Source organism: Microplitis mediator, chromosome 5 (assembly GCF_029852145.1).
Source record: "Microplitis mediator isolate UGA2020A chromosome 5, iyMicMedi2.1, whole genome shotgun sequence".
NCBI lineage: Eukaryota > Metazoa > Arthropoda > Insecta > Hymenoptera > Braconidae > Microplitis > Microplitis mediator.
In genome coordinates, this window is record NC_079973.1 from 23,367,852 (window position 1) to 23,387,308 (window position 19,457).

Here is a 19,457-nt window from a genome sequence, read left to right on the forward strand (position 1 = left end):
AATAGTTTGGAAGTTATGACTGTTTAAAATTTTCACGATTTTTCGAAAAAATTAGTTTTTATCCACTGTTGAAGTTCATATAACATTAAAACTAAAACTTATAGACAATTTCAGTAAAAAGTATCATAAAGCTTGTTTAGTAAGCTTTAATATTTGACCTTGAACTTTATGTTTTGACCATTTCTTCCAATAATTTGATGGGCTTGAAAATTCAAGTGGAATCAACAAATGTTGCAAATATAGTGTTCATTCTAGATAACTTTCGCATTTCCCATTATAATACAATTTTGTCAGTTGAATTTCATTGTGAACAAAATAACCTGTAAATTTTACAGATATTTTATATTCTAAAAGTATTTCTTTTATTATTTATCACTGGTCTTGCCATCGTAATAGCGATTACAATTATGATCTCATATTAATTAAATTTTCTATACTTTGTTTACGTGAAGGTTAGTTTAATACATTACCCAATGTAATGTTTTGTCAAATCAACTATCTGAAGTTCTCTATCGAAAATAGTCGTTGTCTTTTTTTACCCTCACTCTAAGAAAACGAGCCTAATATCATATCATGTCTATACACTAACATGTATCACAAGATATGTATGTATGTAACTTTTTATATAGATTAATTGGCAAATCTACCTTCCATTTCGGCTGCCGAATGGCCTTTTTTTTTTTCAATTATATTCAAAAAATGTAGCATTTATTTATTTTTGATCAAAAGAATATTCTTCAACTTTTAACACACAATTGAGTACTCGAAAAAAAAAAGCAAAAAATTGTTATTTTTTTTCCAATAGAATTTAATAAGTTTCGTAATTTATGTATGAAATTAAAATATATAATTTGCTCTTCAAATTAAGAGAATAATTGTCAAATTTATCAGAATTGCCGGCGTGTTGCCCCATTTTGCTCAGTCCTACTAATGCTAAAATAGACGTGTACGAGTCATTCGCAGCCAAAAAAATTCATTATCTTTAGCTTACAAAATTAAGGCAAAAATAAATTTTTTTAGTTTTTCCAAAAATTTTTTCGATCTATAATACCAACGCAAATCCAATTCCGATTTCTTTCTGAAAAATTGAATAAACAGTAGTGCATGTAAATATTCTTACATTAATTGATAAATCATCATAAAGTGCTTCGGGTGAACCTCAAAAGTTTTTTGAGCTTTTAAAAGTTTATATAAACTTTTCGAATCTTCCAAAACAATCTTGTTGCTCATTTTTTAGTGTTGTCTCGAATCGCAATTCATGAATAAGATTATTACCGCTTCTTAAACAGTTGACTTTTATTTCAGATATTATATTTCAAATATTTCGGTGAATTATTCAAAAATTAAATTTTTGATTCACATGATGTTTGCTTCATTAAAATTTAACATTCAATGCAACTAAGTGAGCACATCCTCCTATACAAGTTAAGATGTTATATGTGGCAGGGCAGTAATGTGATTAAACATTTATAATTATGTATCCGTCGAGATAGTAGACAATTAAATAATATATATATATATATATATATATACATATACACCCCGAAGTCTACATAGATATAGGACATATATATAAAACATCAGTAATGTAGGAGTCTAGTCTGTTTGAATAATTATACAATATCGTGATATATTGTTAATGCAATTGTGTTGTGTACAATGACATCGTCACTTGCACGCTGATTAAAACCAGCATCAGCTTGTGTGAGACTAGTTCTGCATTTTCTGACAACCGGCTATTCATAATATTCTTCTCCGTCGAATACAGTTACGCAAGCGGATTTTTAATTCGGTAAATGGATTATCATTTGTACCGTACATTTTTTTCAAGACAATGCACCATTCGGTTTTTATGCAGTTTTTATTTTTACTACATATATAGACTGCTATCGCAGAATTATTCATTTTGCAATTTATTTATGCAGATAATGGAATTGTACTTCTCATTTCAGTTTCATTTTTAATTAGCTTTTTTTTAATAATTAAACAAGTTTATTATTTTTTTTTATTAAAAAAAATATCGGTAGTGATGAAAAAGTAAAATTTTACAATAGTGACAATAATAATGATAATCTATTGTTTACTATAGAATAATAATTTGAAATTTATGAAATTTTAAACTTTTTTTGCACGACTCATGATGCGAAGCATCAGAGTGTGCTTTACGATCGAAAAATTTTTTCCGCCTCACTTCGGTAACTATTTCAATTATTATACCGTCGTCAGTTCACGGAATTAAGATATTTTGCATACTATTTTAAAGATAATTTAATGGAGATTAATTCCATACTTTTCAAAAATTTATTTAGTTCAATAAAAACGGAAAAAACATCAAAATAGTTTAAAAAAATTTCGTGTCCGTCAAGTCTGAAACCCGTATACATTGTAACTTGCCAAAAAATCCAGTAATTGAATCAAATTTTTTTTTTTCAAATTCTTTGAAAGAATTGTAGGTCACCTATTGCAAATGTCTAGGTAACTCAGTGTCGTTTAGTTATAATAAAAAAAAATAAAAAAGGCTGTATAACTATATCTATATATATCTATGTAAAATTAATATGGATGGTGATATATCCATACATTATACGTACATTTAATCCACCAAGAGCGCTTGCGCATTACCGTCCTAGTACAGCTGTTTTTTTTGCTAGTCGGTAAGCCTGAATTTTTTCAATTCAATTTTTTTTTTTTTTTTTTTATTTACAAATATTTTTTTTTTTTTGTTATTAATCGAGATATTATGAGTAGGTTCTTTTATGATTCTAAAAAAATACTAATATAATTAAAAAGAAAAAACATAACATATATTAATGAAAGAACATAGTATACATTTTAAATTTATTCGTGCTTCCCGCCATTTTTTTATTATTAATTTATTATTTCATAATAAATGAGCATTATGAGTCGTGCACTTTTGGATTTTCCCAATTTTTTAAATTATTCATGACAAGATTTTCGATAATAATTTTTATATTTATTTTAATAATCGATGGAAATTTATTATGACTCAGTTCTTAAATAATTTCTTGTATCAAATTTCTTCATTTAATTATTATAATATTTAAAAGAATGTGGTAAATATAGATGATAAATTGAAAACTTAATTTTTCTGGTTAATTTATTAGCTGAGTCTCCATAGACCGTAATGCATATTCGACCATCAGTTTATTTTAAGATTAAAAAATGGGTTTCTATTTTAGAGTAGACATTTAAATTTTTTCGAATAATCTTAACTTGTGTAAGACATAAAAAGCTAAAAATACTTTTTTTTTTCAAACATTGTCTTATTGAATTAATAATAAGAAATTTTATCATAAAAGTTGAATTGTATATTAAGAAAAAAAATAACAATTTATGCTAAAAGATTAAAAATACAAGAAACAAATACATATTTGGAAAAAAGAAAATAATGAAAAGCAGCTGTATTGCGGCGCTTCTAAAATCTGTTTTACATTAAATTTAAAATTCTTCCATTTATATCTTAACACAGTGTATAATGTTTCTGTCAATAGAAATATCGTTAAAGTTTTTACTCAACAATTTTATCCGGCTTATAGAAATGCCGTTTTTGTCCAAACTCTTCCCGAAAAAATTTAAATAAATAAAACAAATTTATAAGAAACTACAAGATCTCTAAAAAAGTAAACGTAAAAAATGGTGACTGAGTTTCAGATATAATACAACTGATGGAAAAATAAAAATAATATAAAAGCAGGGTAAAATTTCTGTACTAACGACCCAGATTATAAAGTCGATAGTCATAGGATAGTGTGATAAAATGTCGGACAAGACGCAGTAAATCTACACTGTAAAATTAATTAAATTTAACGGATAGTAAGTGGGAGTTGATAACGTGGAGGCATGGGAATGGATTGCAACCCGTATCATGTCAATCAGTTTTGCTCGTTCATTCTTTCTCTTCTCTTCTCTTCTCCTATTCTATCTCTCTCACTTGTATCTTTCATACATATATATTTAATATACCCATACACTCGTATATATTTACTCGTACAAAACCCTTTAGGTTCACTCGAGAGGTTTAACTTGCCCTCCTACCGAGCATGCGAATATAGTCAGACCTTATTCGGCAGCGAGCTCGTGAAAATTACGAGCCGCTTTCGTTTGTTTATTCGCTGAATAATTCCAAATTAAAACGATATAGTGAGAGAAAACGGAAATTATTTCAATGGTGAAAAGTCGTAAATTAAACCTAGGTCAAAATGTACCATTTTATTTACTTATTCAATTACTATAATAATCAGTACAGAACTAACTTGTATATATTTTTATATTTTTTTGATATTTTTAGTTCCAACAATGAAAGAAAAAAAAATTTAGATAGAGAAGTATCTCGAGAGTAAACGGTGGTAAAAAATAAGAAAATAAATTGAAATAAAGACATATAAATTAGAGTGTGTATATGAGATTTATTCACCGACTATGTATGTGACACATTACAGTTTATCTTCCTTTAAAATGATAGAGGAGCGAACAGTCGATTAGTGGGCTCGATTTTGCGGTTAGGGCGTCGGGGATAAGGCTATACATATATTCAATTTCCGGGTACACGATCATTTTCTCTCCTTCGATATCGATTGTATGTCGTACACTGGAAAAGATGATAAAGCGCCAACAAAGTCGTGACCGCCTCCAGCTCAAATTTTATACCAAATAAATCGACAGCGTTTTTTCACTTTTATTTTTTATTTTCCTTTTTACATTTTTTTATTATCTTTAAATATATTGTTGTTATCCTTATCAGTTATCAATCATCAGTCATCAGTTTATTTTTAAAGGCATTATTACAGGCATTATCATCATTGAGAATTTTCGTTCAAAGGACAACCTTACATTTTACAAACTCTAAATAGTTTAAAAAACCAGATATTATTGTTAAATTTTATTCAGTAAAAAAATGTAGTCTTAGATCTGATAAAATAATATATTCTTAAAGATATTGAATATCGATTGAACAAAATTTGAATATTAGTAGGTAACCGTTAATGAACTTTCGAATTCCGTGCGAGGTTTAACAGATGAGACAGTTGCTCATTGATTCAATTGTTTGTGGAGGTCGTGATCCCGGTGGAACGGGATAATTATTGCCTGTTAGTCTCCTATGCTATCTGCATGTGTAATCAATATCGATAAAGGTCCATACACACTCGAGTGTGTGAGAGAGAGTCATCAGCAATAGTGAGTGGGATCAATAGGTGTAGCTAGTGTATGGTTAACCATCTTCTCACAATTAAGTAAATCCTAATTGATACACCTATTATAATTGCTAATACAGAGATCCCAATTTTACTTTTATTCAACGAGGTAATCACCAATTAATTATACACTTTTATATTCTGGTTAATTGTGTATTATTATTAATGTCATTAATTATAATAATAGTAACAATAACAATAGAGAAGTGTACTTTGTCTGACGATAACGATAAAAAATATGTAAAAAAGGCTCTTTCGTAAAATTATTGCGATTACACCAGATGGAGTTTTATATCTGGATATTATAGATGGTAGAGAGATTCTTTCAAGAAGAAGATGAAGAAGCAGTAGTAGAATAAGAAGAAGAAGAAGAAGAAGAAGAAGAAGGAAGAGTAGGAAGAGGAGGGGAGACTTGAGGGACGACGATGGAATATGACAGGCTGGAGATGCAGTAGGTGGTATGAAAAATGGGTTGGTTGTACGTGAAGCCGAGACCATGTTTCACTTGGTTCGCTTGTAATTTCTCGAAAACTCAAAAGTTTAACGTTAAGTGAAAAGAAAGAGAATATTGCTCGTCCCTCACGAACTTGATGGTAAAGAGGAGTGCTTGTAAACTGTTTTGTTAAGTCAAATAGTACATCACTCAGGTTTTGGAAATTTTTCATTCTATCGATCGAAATTGATCTTTATAACACTTTTTTTTTTTTTTTCATCAAGTTGAGTAATTAAATTTCAGAATAGTATCCATTCGATTTTAGGTTTCTGGGTGGAATGAAATGAAAATTTAATTTTTCATATCATTAATAATTTTTTAACAACGTAATTGTTGTGTATATGGGGGTGAAAATGTTGATGTAAAGCTGTATTAATAATTTATGTAATTATTGAAAAGCTAATAAAACACATCGTTTTTCAATCTCGATGATAAAATATATATTACTAGGGCCAGCTGTTAAAAACGATTGGTTTGCATGGTTGTAAGCCCCCAAAGTCGGAAGCTCGTTATGTGCAGCACGCAAACACATGACTTGAAATTATCTTCGTAATTAACTGCGCTTCTTAACATAACGCATGGCGTGCCAACTGGTTAGACATAGTCGATATATATATAAACACATGTATAATAGTCTAAGTATTTGTACAGTGAACTTAAACGTGTGCAGTCATGTGTTCTTATGAGACACAAATGTGTATTAGTGTTCATGTACGTGAGTTGGCAAGAGAAACGATACGTAATCCGAAACTGGCACCACCTGCCAACTGTTAGTGGTTTCGAGAAAATATATTTATTTCTCTACCATTCATATTTCGATTTTACCTGACTTCTAATTGTTTTTACGACTCGTATACACAAATTACAATCAGTCGCTTTGTATGTTGTTGTTTTTTCTTTTTTTTTTTTTAAAATAGGGCAATAGGAAAAAAAAGGAAAACAAAGGACACGGTTTGATATACAAATAATATAAAAATTACTTCATTATGCAGAATTTAATTAAATATTAATTTATCGGAGTATTGATTCAACTTATTTATTCATTTGTACAAATTGGTAATTAAATTCAATTTATTAATATAATTTCATAACATTATATATTTATTAAAAATTAAAATTTTTTCTTCTTAAAATAACTTGAACTATAAATTTACTGTGAAATCTTTCGAACAATTTTATTACCAAAATAAAATTCGGTTGAAATTTAATTTCTTATATATTTGATTTTAAATATTTCATGGACGCCTGGAAAATTTATATAATTACTTCAATAATTGATATTTAAATGCACGTCCATTTTCAGTACTAATTGTTAATGTAAAACTAATAATAAAATATGCAATAACCATTTAATAATTTTTTTTCTCTCATGGAATTTCAATAAATATAACCAAGTATAAAAAAATTTAACGAATATTTAATCAAAAATATTCTTAAATGTATCAGTGACTGTGACATTTTGGTCTTGTCACGATTATATATTTATAAATTTTATCGCATGAATATAATATTCAACTGATGAATATTCTATCTTAAATTAAATCCGAGTCCGTTAAACTAATTATGCGAATTAATCAAATACCACAATTATAGAAAGTTACATCTCTTATATTTATTTAACCTAAAAGGGTTAAAAGTTTCGAATAAAAATATAACCATGAGCTTTGCAAAGAATTTCGTGGAAGACACTTGCTAAAGACAGGTGGATATATATTTATGTACAGTATAATATTAGGGAGCTCCGTTTGAAACGAAGATTTTTTTTTTTTCGTTCCCCATCAAAAATCTTGTTCTACATGTAAAAATAAAAATTCAGTGAAATTTTGAGCTCTTAATAACAATTTTAAGAACTGGAACAACATCGTTGAAGTTTTCTCATGCTAAAAGCATGTAAATTTTGATTCTTTTCTTTTTATCGAATAAAACTCAGCCCCATATTCACGTATCTTATCGGTTCAAAGTTTTCTTGGAAGAGAACTGTATGCTCTTTGAAAAAACCTATATGTGCTTAGCAGTACCTTCAACTACAACCCTCGTGGAAGCCTTGAAAGTCTAATTTCCTACGAAATTAGTGGTTTTTTGCTGTTAACTTGTAAACGGTTGACTTTTGGGAAAAAAAGTAAATGACATTTTTTGTAGGAAATTTAGTCTTCTACAAAAAAGTTCTCATAAGTCAAATCTCTAAAATCAATATTTAAAAAGATATATGAACTTTAATTAAGTAAAATTCGAAATTTTAGCTTAATGTCAAGATTAACGGTTTTATAATTCAAAACCATTACATAAACCATGTTTTTTTTAACATAATCCATCTGTTAGGTCCCAAGGACATCGAAAATTCGAACGAGATTCTTCAAACCTGTGTTTTATTCATTCAATTTTTCAAAAGAATTGCAAATGAGGTTGGTACTTAAGAACAATTTCGATGAATAATTACGGGCATTTTATATTTTATATAAATATATATTAATTGATATTTACCATAAGTTAATAACTGAATATATTGTATAGTATTGAACATTGACATTTAGCTAAAATTTCGAATTTTACTTAGTTAAAGTTCATATATCTTTTTAAATATTGATTTTAGAGATTTGACTTATAAGAACTTTTTTGTAGAAGACTAAATTTCCTACAAAAAATGTCATTTACTTTTTTTCCCAAAAGTCAACCGTTTACAAGTTAACAACAAAAAACCACTAATTTCGTAGGAAATTAGACTTTCAAGGCTTCCACGAGGGCTGTAGTTGAAGGTACTGCTAAGCACATACAGGCATTTTCAAAGAGCATACAATTCTCTTCCAAGAAAACTTTGAACCGATAAGATACGTGAATATGGGGCTGAGTTTTATTCGATAAAAAGAAAAGAATCAAAATTTACATGCTTTTAGCATGAGAAAACTTCAACGACGTTGTTCCAGTTCTTAAAATTGTTATTAAGAGCTCAAAATTTCACTGAATTTTTATTTTTACATGTAGAACAAGATTTTTGATGGGGAACGAAAAAAAAAAAATCTTCGTTTCAAACGGAGCACCCTAGTATAATATATATATACATACCCGTGTGATATGTTCGAATAGTCAGTAGGGTTAATAATTTATCATCGTCGGCCGCCGAGCAGTCTGCCGCCTATTGCAATCGCTGTTATTGGTATAGTTTGCTTTCTTGTATAAGCCGCAATTACAATCGTGCTTTGTAAATCCAAAACTGATACACTATTTAGTAATTGTTGGACAGAATTTAATATATTATCATTATTATTATTATTAATATTATTATTACTATCAGTAATATGGTGGTTATTTTACTAAATATTTAATGAAGCTGCTGAATTAGTTATTTGATCGTTATTCCAATAATGGAATTTTAATATTCTTTTTCGGTTCCATCAATCAAATTCTATTTTATTTAAATAATAAATGATGTATTATAAACGAATAATTCTTTTGTGAAAATGTTTCGTCAGTTGAATTATTTTCAAAATTTTGTTTACTCATCGTTATTTTTTTTTATTTTTCAGGTGAGTTTCCTGAAAACAGTCAATGGTTCGATGATCATGCGAGTAAGTTTTGTTTATTGTTTTTGTTGTCATTTTTTTTAATTTGAGAAGCCCAGAACCTCAGCGATATCATAGTATACGACATTATAGTATACATTTAAAAAAATTAGAGGGTTGAAAAAATGATTAAAATTTTAACATATATATCATCAACGTTTCAGTTAAAAACAAATTAGTTTTATTAAAGTACTAATTTATATTGTAAATTTAGTGCCGCGTATGATCTAGTTTTATATCACTTTTTAGACTTAAAACTGGACAAAACTCATTGGGTTAAAGTATAAAAAATTTTTGTTGATTACAAAATTAGCATTCTAAATTTTCATATTTTTACTTTTTCAAATTTTCCGACCTTCTTGTTTTGAAGTTTCCTCAAATGTATTTATAAACAGAAGTATTGAATTATGAGGACATTCACTTAATGCTTTTGTAAAGTTTTTTAATTACTTTATTTTATTTGCTTAATTACTTTTTAATTACGTTTACAAAACTTATTCGTATGATAAAAACAAATATTTGTTTTTAATGCAACGATAATTGAAATGTATCTTTTATTTATTAATTGAAAAATGAAAAAAAATTATTTTTTCTACTTAAATTTTAAATTGTGAAAAAGTTGTTGAAAATCATGTTATACAAAAAGAAGATTGATATGAAAACTTTAACTTTTTTTTTTAACAATTGAAAACAATTTTAAAACTATTAATTAAAAATTTAAACGATGTAGCAATATAGTCATAAGCCTCCGGTCCCGCCTTTAAACCATTCTCCTCGCGATAACCATCTGTTTCATCAATTAAATTTCGCTGTACTGGACCGTTGTTTTCGTGCAACCGTGAAATTCACGAGCTTGGCAAATTTAAATTCTATTTTCCTCGCAACGAAACAACAAATAAAAAAAAATAATACACCCCTTATTTTATTTAGTTTTTTTTATTATAAATATTATTATTATTATTATCATTTACAATTTATTTTATTTTTTCTTCATTTTTCTTTGTGGAAACTCGTTAACACGCTCGTCGAATTCTCCATCAGCATCATCCAAGTCTCTGTGGTTTATGGAATTTTAAAGTTCGAGTATCCCTTTTTATCGGAGCTCGATATCTCACCCTCGCTAGGTCTTAAATTTTTTTTTTTCCTCCTTTTGCTTCTACCAAGTGAATAAAACCGTGAAGTTGGCAAAGTATAAATGAGGGTGCCTGACAAGAGTATAAGGCAAAAAAGGTACAAGTAGTAAAAATAAAATAATAGTAAGAAAGAGTTTAAAGATTTAACGCGCCAATATTCAATTCTTTGATTTTTTACTAATAGCCCAAGTTTTTAATTTGCATACAATCTATGTTTCTATTTATGAACATATATGTAGCTAGCTATATAGTTAGTTGAATTAGACACATAGATGCCGGTGGAACTTGTGCGACACTCTGTGTACGACATCGGGCATGCGACACTGATGTTAACTACGTCGTGGCAGCGTCGGCGCGAGTAGTGTGTCTATTCGTGCGGATAAGTGGCCGAGATAGACGCGCTTGTGTTGCCATAGCCACCCAATTCCGTCTTCCCCTTTCCAATTCTCTCTTGTTTTCTCTATTCCGCACAAACACCACTCTCTCTTTCTCTTTCGCTCACTAATTAGTGACTCATTCAACCGCACACTCCACTATGTACAAAGCATTACCTATACACACTGTTTTAATGCATCTCAAACTAACACCTCCTAAACTCAAAGTACTCCAATAAAAGTGCAGAGTTTAATTTCATACACTGTAAAAAATCGGGAGTAAATACGGATTTTATTTCAATCCGAATTCACTCCGTCATTCGGAGTTCCGGAGTTTATATTCCGGAAGATCGAAACGTTTTCCGCGCAAAGGAAAAAAAATTGTAAAGTAAAAAATTTACTGGTTGCATGACTGAATTTCTGAAATGTTCCGCATGTAGATATACACTGTAAAAAATCACCGGGGTTAGTCCAAACGGTGTAGGTGTTAAAATTGGCGGTGTTAAATATCAACACCGAAAACGGTGTGAAAATAACGCCGCCGCCGGTGTAAATATTCTTTACCGGTGTTAAAATATTTTACTTTGGAAATGTGTGCATGTGCGTGTGTGGATGTGTGTGTGTGCATATTTAAGTGCGTGTGTGTGTGTGTCAAGATATTTTTTGCGTTTTATAAGCTTACCAAAGTTAATACTCTGAGCGGACGCAGTTTACCCCGCTTTTACACCGGTATTTTAACACCGCTGAATTACGCCTCCTACATCAGTGTAATTTTATTTTAACACCGCGCGGAGTTAAAATGAGTCCATTTTTAACACTGCTCTTTTTACAGTGTACTGGTATGTCAGCTGGAAATCTAAGGCCACCTCCAACTTCCAGACCTACCCCTTAAGTTGCCCTGAAGCAGTCGAATTACATAAATTTTTTCCATTTTCGTTGCGTGAAAAACGTTGCGATCTTCAGGTACATCGGAGTTTAAAAAAAAATCACTCCGTATGGGAAGTGAATAGGGATTTTTTCACAGGCGGAGTGATTTCGAAGTGACACGGATTTTATTTCAATCCGCAATTTCATTTTGTTTCAGACACAAATATATAATATTCTATAAACAAAACGTCAAAACAATATTTCTTTTTTTAAAACAATTATTCGTATCATTTCTTATCTGGAAAATAAATTTTAATATTACTAACAATCTAAATTACTACAATTTATTTTTTTTCTTGTAAAGTAGACCCTCGGGTAACGTTTATCTTCTGAGTGGGAAATTTTAGTCAAGTCAGCAGGTTATTACAATTGTATGAAGATGTTTACGATGAAAAATACACTCAATTGAAATGTTTCGCGTCTAGGGTAATATTAAATAAAAACTTTACGATCTATATGCAAATATTTTAATAAAAAAAAACGACAATTTTTTTCCCTTTATTGCACTGTGTGTTCTTTGACAGGTTTTTTTTTACTCGTACGGGCTCTTTGTCATCATCTCCATCTATATACTATAGACAACGCGAGGAAGAAACAGTAGAAAAAGATAGTTAGCATTTACGAGATACCCCTGGATTAATTGGTCTCACAGGACCATCAAAGCGTGCAGCTACGGAAGCGCCGCTCTTTCAGTTTCTACTCTACATATACGTATATTCCTATCCGTAGTTCATTCTCGTTTTTGGCCGACTACACCAGAAGAAATTTAGGCGTGTGGGTATCAAACCCACTGGTCTTACCATCCCCACTCGTGCATTAGCCCACCATCGGCACTATATAAGTGGTATTAGTGTTTGTAGTATAAAAGTAAGTGGTTGTAGTAGTTGTACTATACGAATGGGTGTGACAATTGCCGGAGGATAAATGTGTCACGTAGATGGGTGAAGTGCCAGATTGGTCAGCGATTTTTTTTTTAAGAATCGTATCCACCGGCGACGGACTCACGACTAGACGTCCTTAAACTAAAACCTTTAAGGGATATCTTTGTGAGCCTCCAGTGCACTTTTATTCGTCAAGAGACACTAGTCATTCTACTTTTCCTTTTATACGAGTTCGGAGTATCCATTTATGTGGATTATTACACTAGAACTAATGTGTACTATATTATAGGGCTGACTGGAGTTAAATAGCCGTATAAAAAATTACTCACATATTTTTATTTTTCAATTGTCATTATTATTTTTTGTGTGCTTAGATATTTATATATTTAAGCTAACAGCTTTAGAGCCTAGCCATTGTGAAACAGATTTGGCAAGAAAAAAAAACATTCACTGTTTCTACTCTTTATTATTATCGGCATTAATTTGGATTATTCAGAACAAATCTCTGTTTAATCTTCCTCGGAGTTGGACAAGCTCATTTAAGTTAATTTAGGGGAATCGTAATATTTATTTTATCTTTTAAACTTCAAAATTAATGAATAATATAATTGAGTTAACTTTTAATGAGGTGTAATTTTGTTTTACAAAAATTTATTGTTTTTAATGATATAAATATTGATTTTACGTGAAAGGTAATTCGAAAAATGACTAATGAGAATAATCGAGACTTAACAAAGATTATAAATGGTTATAAATGCTCAATACTATCTGTATCAAATATAAGCAAATGAGGAGAGTTAGGAGTTACCCTTGTTATGTTCTCTGTTAAAGTCTGTTCAGCAACGGTCTTCTATGAGCAAATCCCTCAAACGGGAAAATTAATGAAGGGGATATGCTAAAGCTAAATAGGCGCATAACGAGAAGGTTAGCATTATGTAAATCAGGTGCTCGGATCCCAGCCCCAAAATCCGGACTTTGTTTCTTATCATAGCGCCCGTTTCTCGGGTTATTCATTACGTTTTTTATTATTTTACTTTAGTTATTTTTTTCTGTCGGCTTTATTTTTTCCTTTGCCACTGAAAATCACACCCTAGAGACTTTTTTCAACCGTAATATCGGGCATATTTTCCTATTGAAAAACATCCTGCGATGCTTATCAAACGTTACAGTGGTGAAAATATTTTAATATACTCGTGTGCATGAGGGGTTAAATTTATTCGCTCAGTTTTTCTATATTCTAAAAACCGTTGGGTCACATGAATGTTTTAGCTTGTTTGTAACATTTAAATCATTTTTATATGCATACCCACTACACAATTTTTATTTGAAAAAGGGAATTAAAAAAGATTTTTTTTTTTTTTTAATATCTAGTTTATAAAATTTCCATCAATTAAAATATCACGTGTTTTACTTAGGTTCAGAGAATTAATGTTCGTTATTTTTGGCTTGGAAAAATTTTTTATAAAAACTGAAATTATACAAAAAAATACTTTGTATTGGCAAAATATTATCATGTTGCTTAATCTGTAATAAATTTATAAAATTACAATCGTAGTTATATTTTTTTACTATTGACAATTACTCTGTCAATACCAGTTAAATCATAAAAAAAATTATTTCCAAGCAACGAGAAAATACGCAAGTAATAAAAAAAAATTATTTTTAAAAACAGCAGAAATGTATTTACTCATATATATTATATAAATACAATTGTATAAACAACTTTTATATACCAACCAACAAACTTTACTTTTTACGTAATAAATGCCAAGTTCTCACAATTGCCAACTAAAAATACCAAATGGCTGTCGACAGCAAACGCAATTCCCAGGACAAATACACAGCAAAGGCATTTGGAATTCACACGTTTAATCATCAACAAGATCTTTTATTTTTTATTTTCCTACACCCCTAGCATGTCAGATATCCATCACCATCGTCTCTTATCGTCAACTAAATTTCTCGGCATTCACAAGAATTATCCTTTCTCAAATACTAATATTAACTCTCATAAAATCGTAACATATATCCCTACACAAATCCATATTTAATACGCCCTATACAACTTTAACGACATTAGCTGTTTCGCAGTATGTGTAGCGTACCCTCGGCTGGTCATACCCGCTGATATTGTTATTTTTTTGCGGTCCTTTTCTTTTCTTATCCTCATCATCCTCATTCTCGTCCTAGTTCTCGTCCTCGTTCTCATTCTCGTCCTTTACCTTTCTTTCATATCACTGTTGGTGCGCACGACCAGCATAGCTATTTTTATTTATTTTTACGTTAGCTTGACGGTCCCAGTGAAATCTCGTAAACAAGGTGCCCTACGAAGGCTTTGTCAGTATATTTTTCTAGGAAATGTAATTTTTCCGTGCTCACGTTGACGTTCATAAAACATTGGCCGGGTTCAAGACGGACCTAAAACTACTTCTCCTAAGGATCAAATGTATTTATGTACATATATAACCACATACATATTTCTAATGTCTTCATACACATATGTATATATAAATAAAAATATATACGAATGTATGATATGTGTGTGTGTGGTTGCGTATAAAATTCTTGACGTAAACTTTTCAATACCGTCTTGACATCTATGAAGGTTTTTTTTCATACCAGAACTATTCTGTTACTACAATAATGTCATAGTTGAATTTACGAAATAAATAGTTTTACTAAATGATAGAGAATAACAACAACAATAGTAATAATAACAACATTTAAATTGAGATATAAGAATTGAAATCTCCGAGTGCATGGCCAAGACGTTTAATCGTGAAATTCATAATTACGCGGTCGATTCGACGTAATATTACGTTACCCGCAATATGGAAATGTTGTTAGACTGCGTGGGGATAATACCCTGTCATAGTACTACGAGTGGTGCATAATATCATATTGCAATACATTGAGATCATAGAGGTGCTACCGTCGTGTGTCAGGCCATTCAACTCTAAGCTAGACATTATTGTTCTTGTTGCTTTTTTTTTTTTTTATTATTTTTATTTATATTTTTAATTTTTTTTAGTAATGATATTCTTAACTGTAACGGAACTTTCTAATTGTTATTTTTCTGTGATGGTTATCTTTTTAGTTGGATTACGGTATTAAAAAAACAGAAAGAAAGAATGAGAGAGAGGAAAGGCAGAAAAAATGATACTTGGCTTAACGCGAGGAAGATAAAAAGATCAGTACATGAAATATATAATAGTGTTGAAAGAGCTTCAATGTTAACTTCACATCACGTGAATGCGATACACGCAAAATGGAATAATAATAATAATAATAATAATAATAATAATAATAATAATAATAATAATAATACAAGTACACGCGTTACTAGTGAAGCTTTTAATTTTCATGAATTCATCCAGAAATTCGTTTTCAAATGTCATTTATACTCATGTATACATTTATTCATTATATTCATTACTTTCAATGTTTTATTTTTGTTCTTCATAAAATTTGTACAGCAAATTAATCACGTTTGTGCTTCTAATAATTTTATTTTATATTAATTTTGTTCCTTTCATTGAGTCATTTTTCATGTAAAAATCGGAAATAGTCGTTTTTTTTTATCGATTTAAAATATTATTAAAATTTTTTTTTTTTAGTTATTTCAATATAAAGTTTATGCTGAGTAATTATTATAAACTTTAAAAAAATTTAACAGAAAATAAAACTATATTTTTTAATATACAACTCGACCAACCTGCTTTTACTTTAGTTGCACAATTTATAAGATACTTATCTCAAACTTTAATTTTATATAAAGTTGAATTTCATAAGAGATTGGAAATATATTACGTATACAGTACATATTACTATTATTATTATTATTATTATTATTATTATTATTATTATTATTATTATTATTATTATTATTATTATTATTAGTATTATTGTAAAAATGTTATTTTTAGTTCTGATTACAGAATATTCCACTCAAATATGAAAACAAATACGTCTACCGTACAGTAGGTTAAAAAGCTTTCATTTCCAGTTGGTTTAAATTTTTTTTCTCTGTTTGTAATTACGAGACAATTTCATGTTGACAAACAAAACAATGTATCCCATAAACCTGCGCTAGTCATCTCTGCTAATAACATTAAATATAAATAACAAAAATATAAAATGAACCAATAATTTAATAACAATTAACGTCGAAAACTGACGTCTATATTTTATCGTAGCATATAAATAAAATGACAAATAAAATTAAATATTTGTTAAAATTTGTACGCCATAAATCAATTTCATCAGGATTATTAAATGTTAAAATATGAAGTTACAAAATGGGTGGATTTATCAATTGTTGAGTGACGTTAAAAACATTCATATCCGAGTACAATAACAACAATAACATTAAAAATAATAAAAACAAAAACTAACGAGGAAATGTAATATCAACCACTCGGATCATTTAAAATATTTTTTCATTAGCTTATCACTTTACCTTTGCACACTTTGTATGCTAAAAATATTGTACTTTTTCTTCAACAAAAATGCTAATTACATTTTCGATGTTTTTCATTTTATTTCTTACAACTTACAAGCTTTGTTAATTAGAATATGACATTATTTCGTTGTTATACTTAATAACGTTATAATATAAATGAAAGAATATATAGAGTAGAAAAGAGACAAGTCATAGCATACATACGTAATATATATATGGCAAGAGACATGAGGGAACATTTCATATACGTATTCCCCGACGTTCATATTCATATTCCAGTACAGGCTACTTTCGAAAATGTACGCCGGTACTCTACATAGAGTATATCTGTGTAGTATACTCGCTAGTATAGCGACAGCGGCATGGGGACGACTGTAAATTCTATTATTCTTATTCAAAAAGGACTCTTTGTGCTATTCCCCATTGTTCCATGAAGAGGCAGCTGAGATAGCTTTAAGAGTCTCTTTTACGTGGATACAAATTCTTGTAATTTTACATCAATTGTTACATATTAAACTACTCATAACCATCTTACACACTTAATATATACCTACACGAAGAGAAATTTATAGCAACCTTTCATAGTACATTTACAATATATATTCCCATACCGTTATGGCAATAATTACTTGGAGTTATGGGATATAGGCTTACACTTTCTCGGAAAAGTTTCCATAACTTGGGAACAATTCCTATCATTATGGTAACAGTTCCCCTATCGCATGGGGAACCACATTGTAACGGTTTCTAAGTAGATATGGGAATAAATTCTATACATTACGGTAACCATTCTCATATTATGGTAATCGTTCCGGCGATAATATAGTTAACGTTACCATATATTATGGTAATAGTTATCTCACTATTACAGAAATAATTACTATATAGTGACATAGTAACGATTACCATCATTCTATAAGAACTATTCCGATGCCATATAGGAATAAATCATATTTATATCAATGGTTCCCATAATATGTATGGGTGCCGTTCCTACCAGATAATAAAAAAAACCGGCTACCATGAGTTATAGGAACCGTTTCCGAGTCAAAAATAAAACTTGATTCAAGCTCGCTTCGCCTTATTTTCTTTTGAAGTTATCGATTTGCCGGCGATTTTTCGATAAAATCTCGATTTTTTCGACTTAAATTGAATTTTTTTCAATTTTTTAACTTTTTCATCTTAGTTTCAACTTATTCGTATTTTTTTATCTTAGCTTGACTTCCTGTTTCAAGTTTGGTCGACAGCATAATAAAAATTTATATAGATTTCCCGGGTTAAAAAATAAAACTTGATTCAGGCTCGCTTCACCTTATTTTCTTTTCAAGTTATCGATTTGCTGACGATTTTTCGATAAGATCTTGACTTTTACGACTTGAATTAAATTTTTTTCAACTTTTTGAACTTTTTTCATCTTAGTTTCAACTTATTCGTCTTTACTACGAGCACGATAGTCATTCACCTTACTTTTGACTTGCTGAATCAAGTCAAAAAAAAGGTATATTTATTCGTCTTACTTTCGCCATAATATATAAAAATTATTTCACCTTGGTTTTGATTTTTTCGCCTTATATTTTAAGTCGAATAAGTCTAAACCAAATAAATTTCGACTTGATTTAAACTTTTTCGTCTTAAATCGTGACTAAGTAAGCCAGTTAAGTCTAAACCAAGACGAAAACTCAATGTATTTAATATCTCCGTAAAAAAAAGTCAAGTTTGTCTTGTGAAAAACGGCTCCAAATTTCGACTTGGTAAACCAAGTCTAAATCAAGTTTTATTTCTGACCTGGGTTCCCATATTATTTTGTAATTTTTATCATAAATTTATTTTCGTGTACACAATACACATATATTGAATTTTTATTTTTGACAATCAACCGGACATGACTTTTTCATACTTCATTATTTTTATTTATATATATTTTCATTGTGATTTTTCTGCTGGTTAAATTTTTTTTTTTTTATCAATAACCTCACAATCAGTGTCAATCAATAAAAATAATGAAGACGCAGGTCATTTAGGAAATTATTATTATTTTCACTGTAGTGTATGAGCAAGTGAACGATAGACGAGTTCGTTAGCGGACCAGTGATTTCATGTTGCCAAAGAAACGGAAATGTCACTGCATGAAGAAGGGCTTTAGTTGCATACAAGATAAATTATTTGACAAGTAATAGAATTTAATGATCATAAACTTTCCATAACACGACATAATTATTAATAATAATAGCAGAAAATAAGTTAAATACACAATTACAATAAAATTATTTTATTATAAAGAAAGTACAGAAATAAAATTTTTATTTCCTGATAATATCAACTTCATCAGACATCCATTGGATTTTTATGTCTTTAACTTATCAGATCAGATCATTTTCCCGAAGCCTTCGAGGGGCTGTAAACTCAGAATAATACCG

At 29.5% G+C, this 19,457-nt stretch overlaps 1 protein-coding gene across 1 annotated transcript in view; it reads left to right on the forward strand.

Annotated features, from left to right (window-relative positions):
• The window catches only part of LOC130667587 (limbic system-associated membrane protein-like), a 119,539-nt gene that overhangs the window by 32,653 nt on the left and 67,429 nt on the right, over positions 1-19,457 (forward strand). Inside the window, 1 exon segment of the mRNA XM_057469251.1 lies at positions 9,228-9,269. Within this exon segment, the coding sequence (XP_057325234.1) occupies positions 9,228-9,269 (42 nt within the window).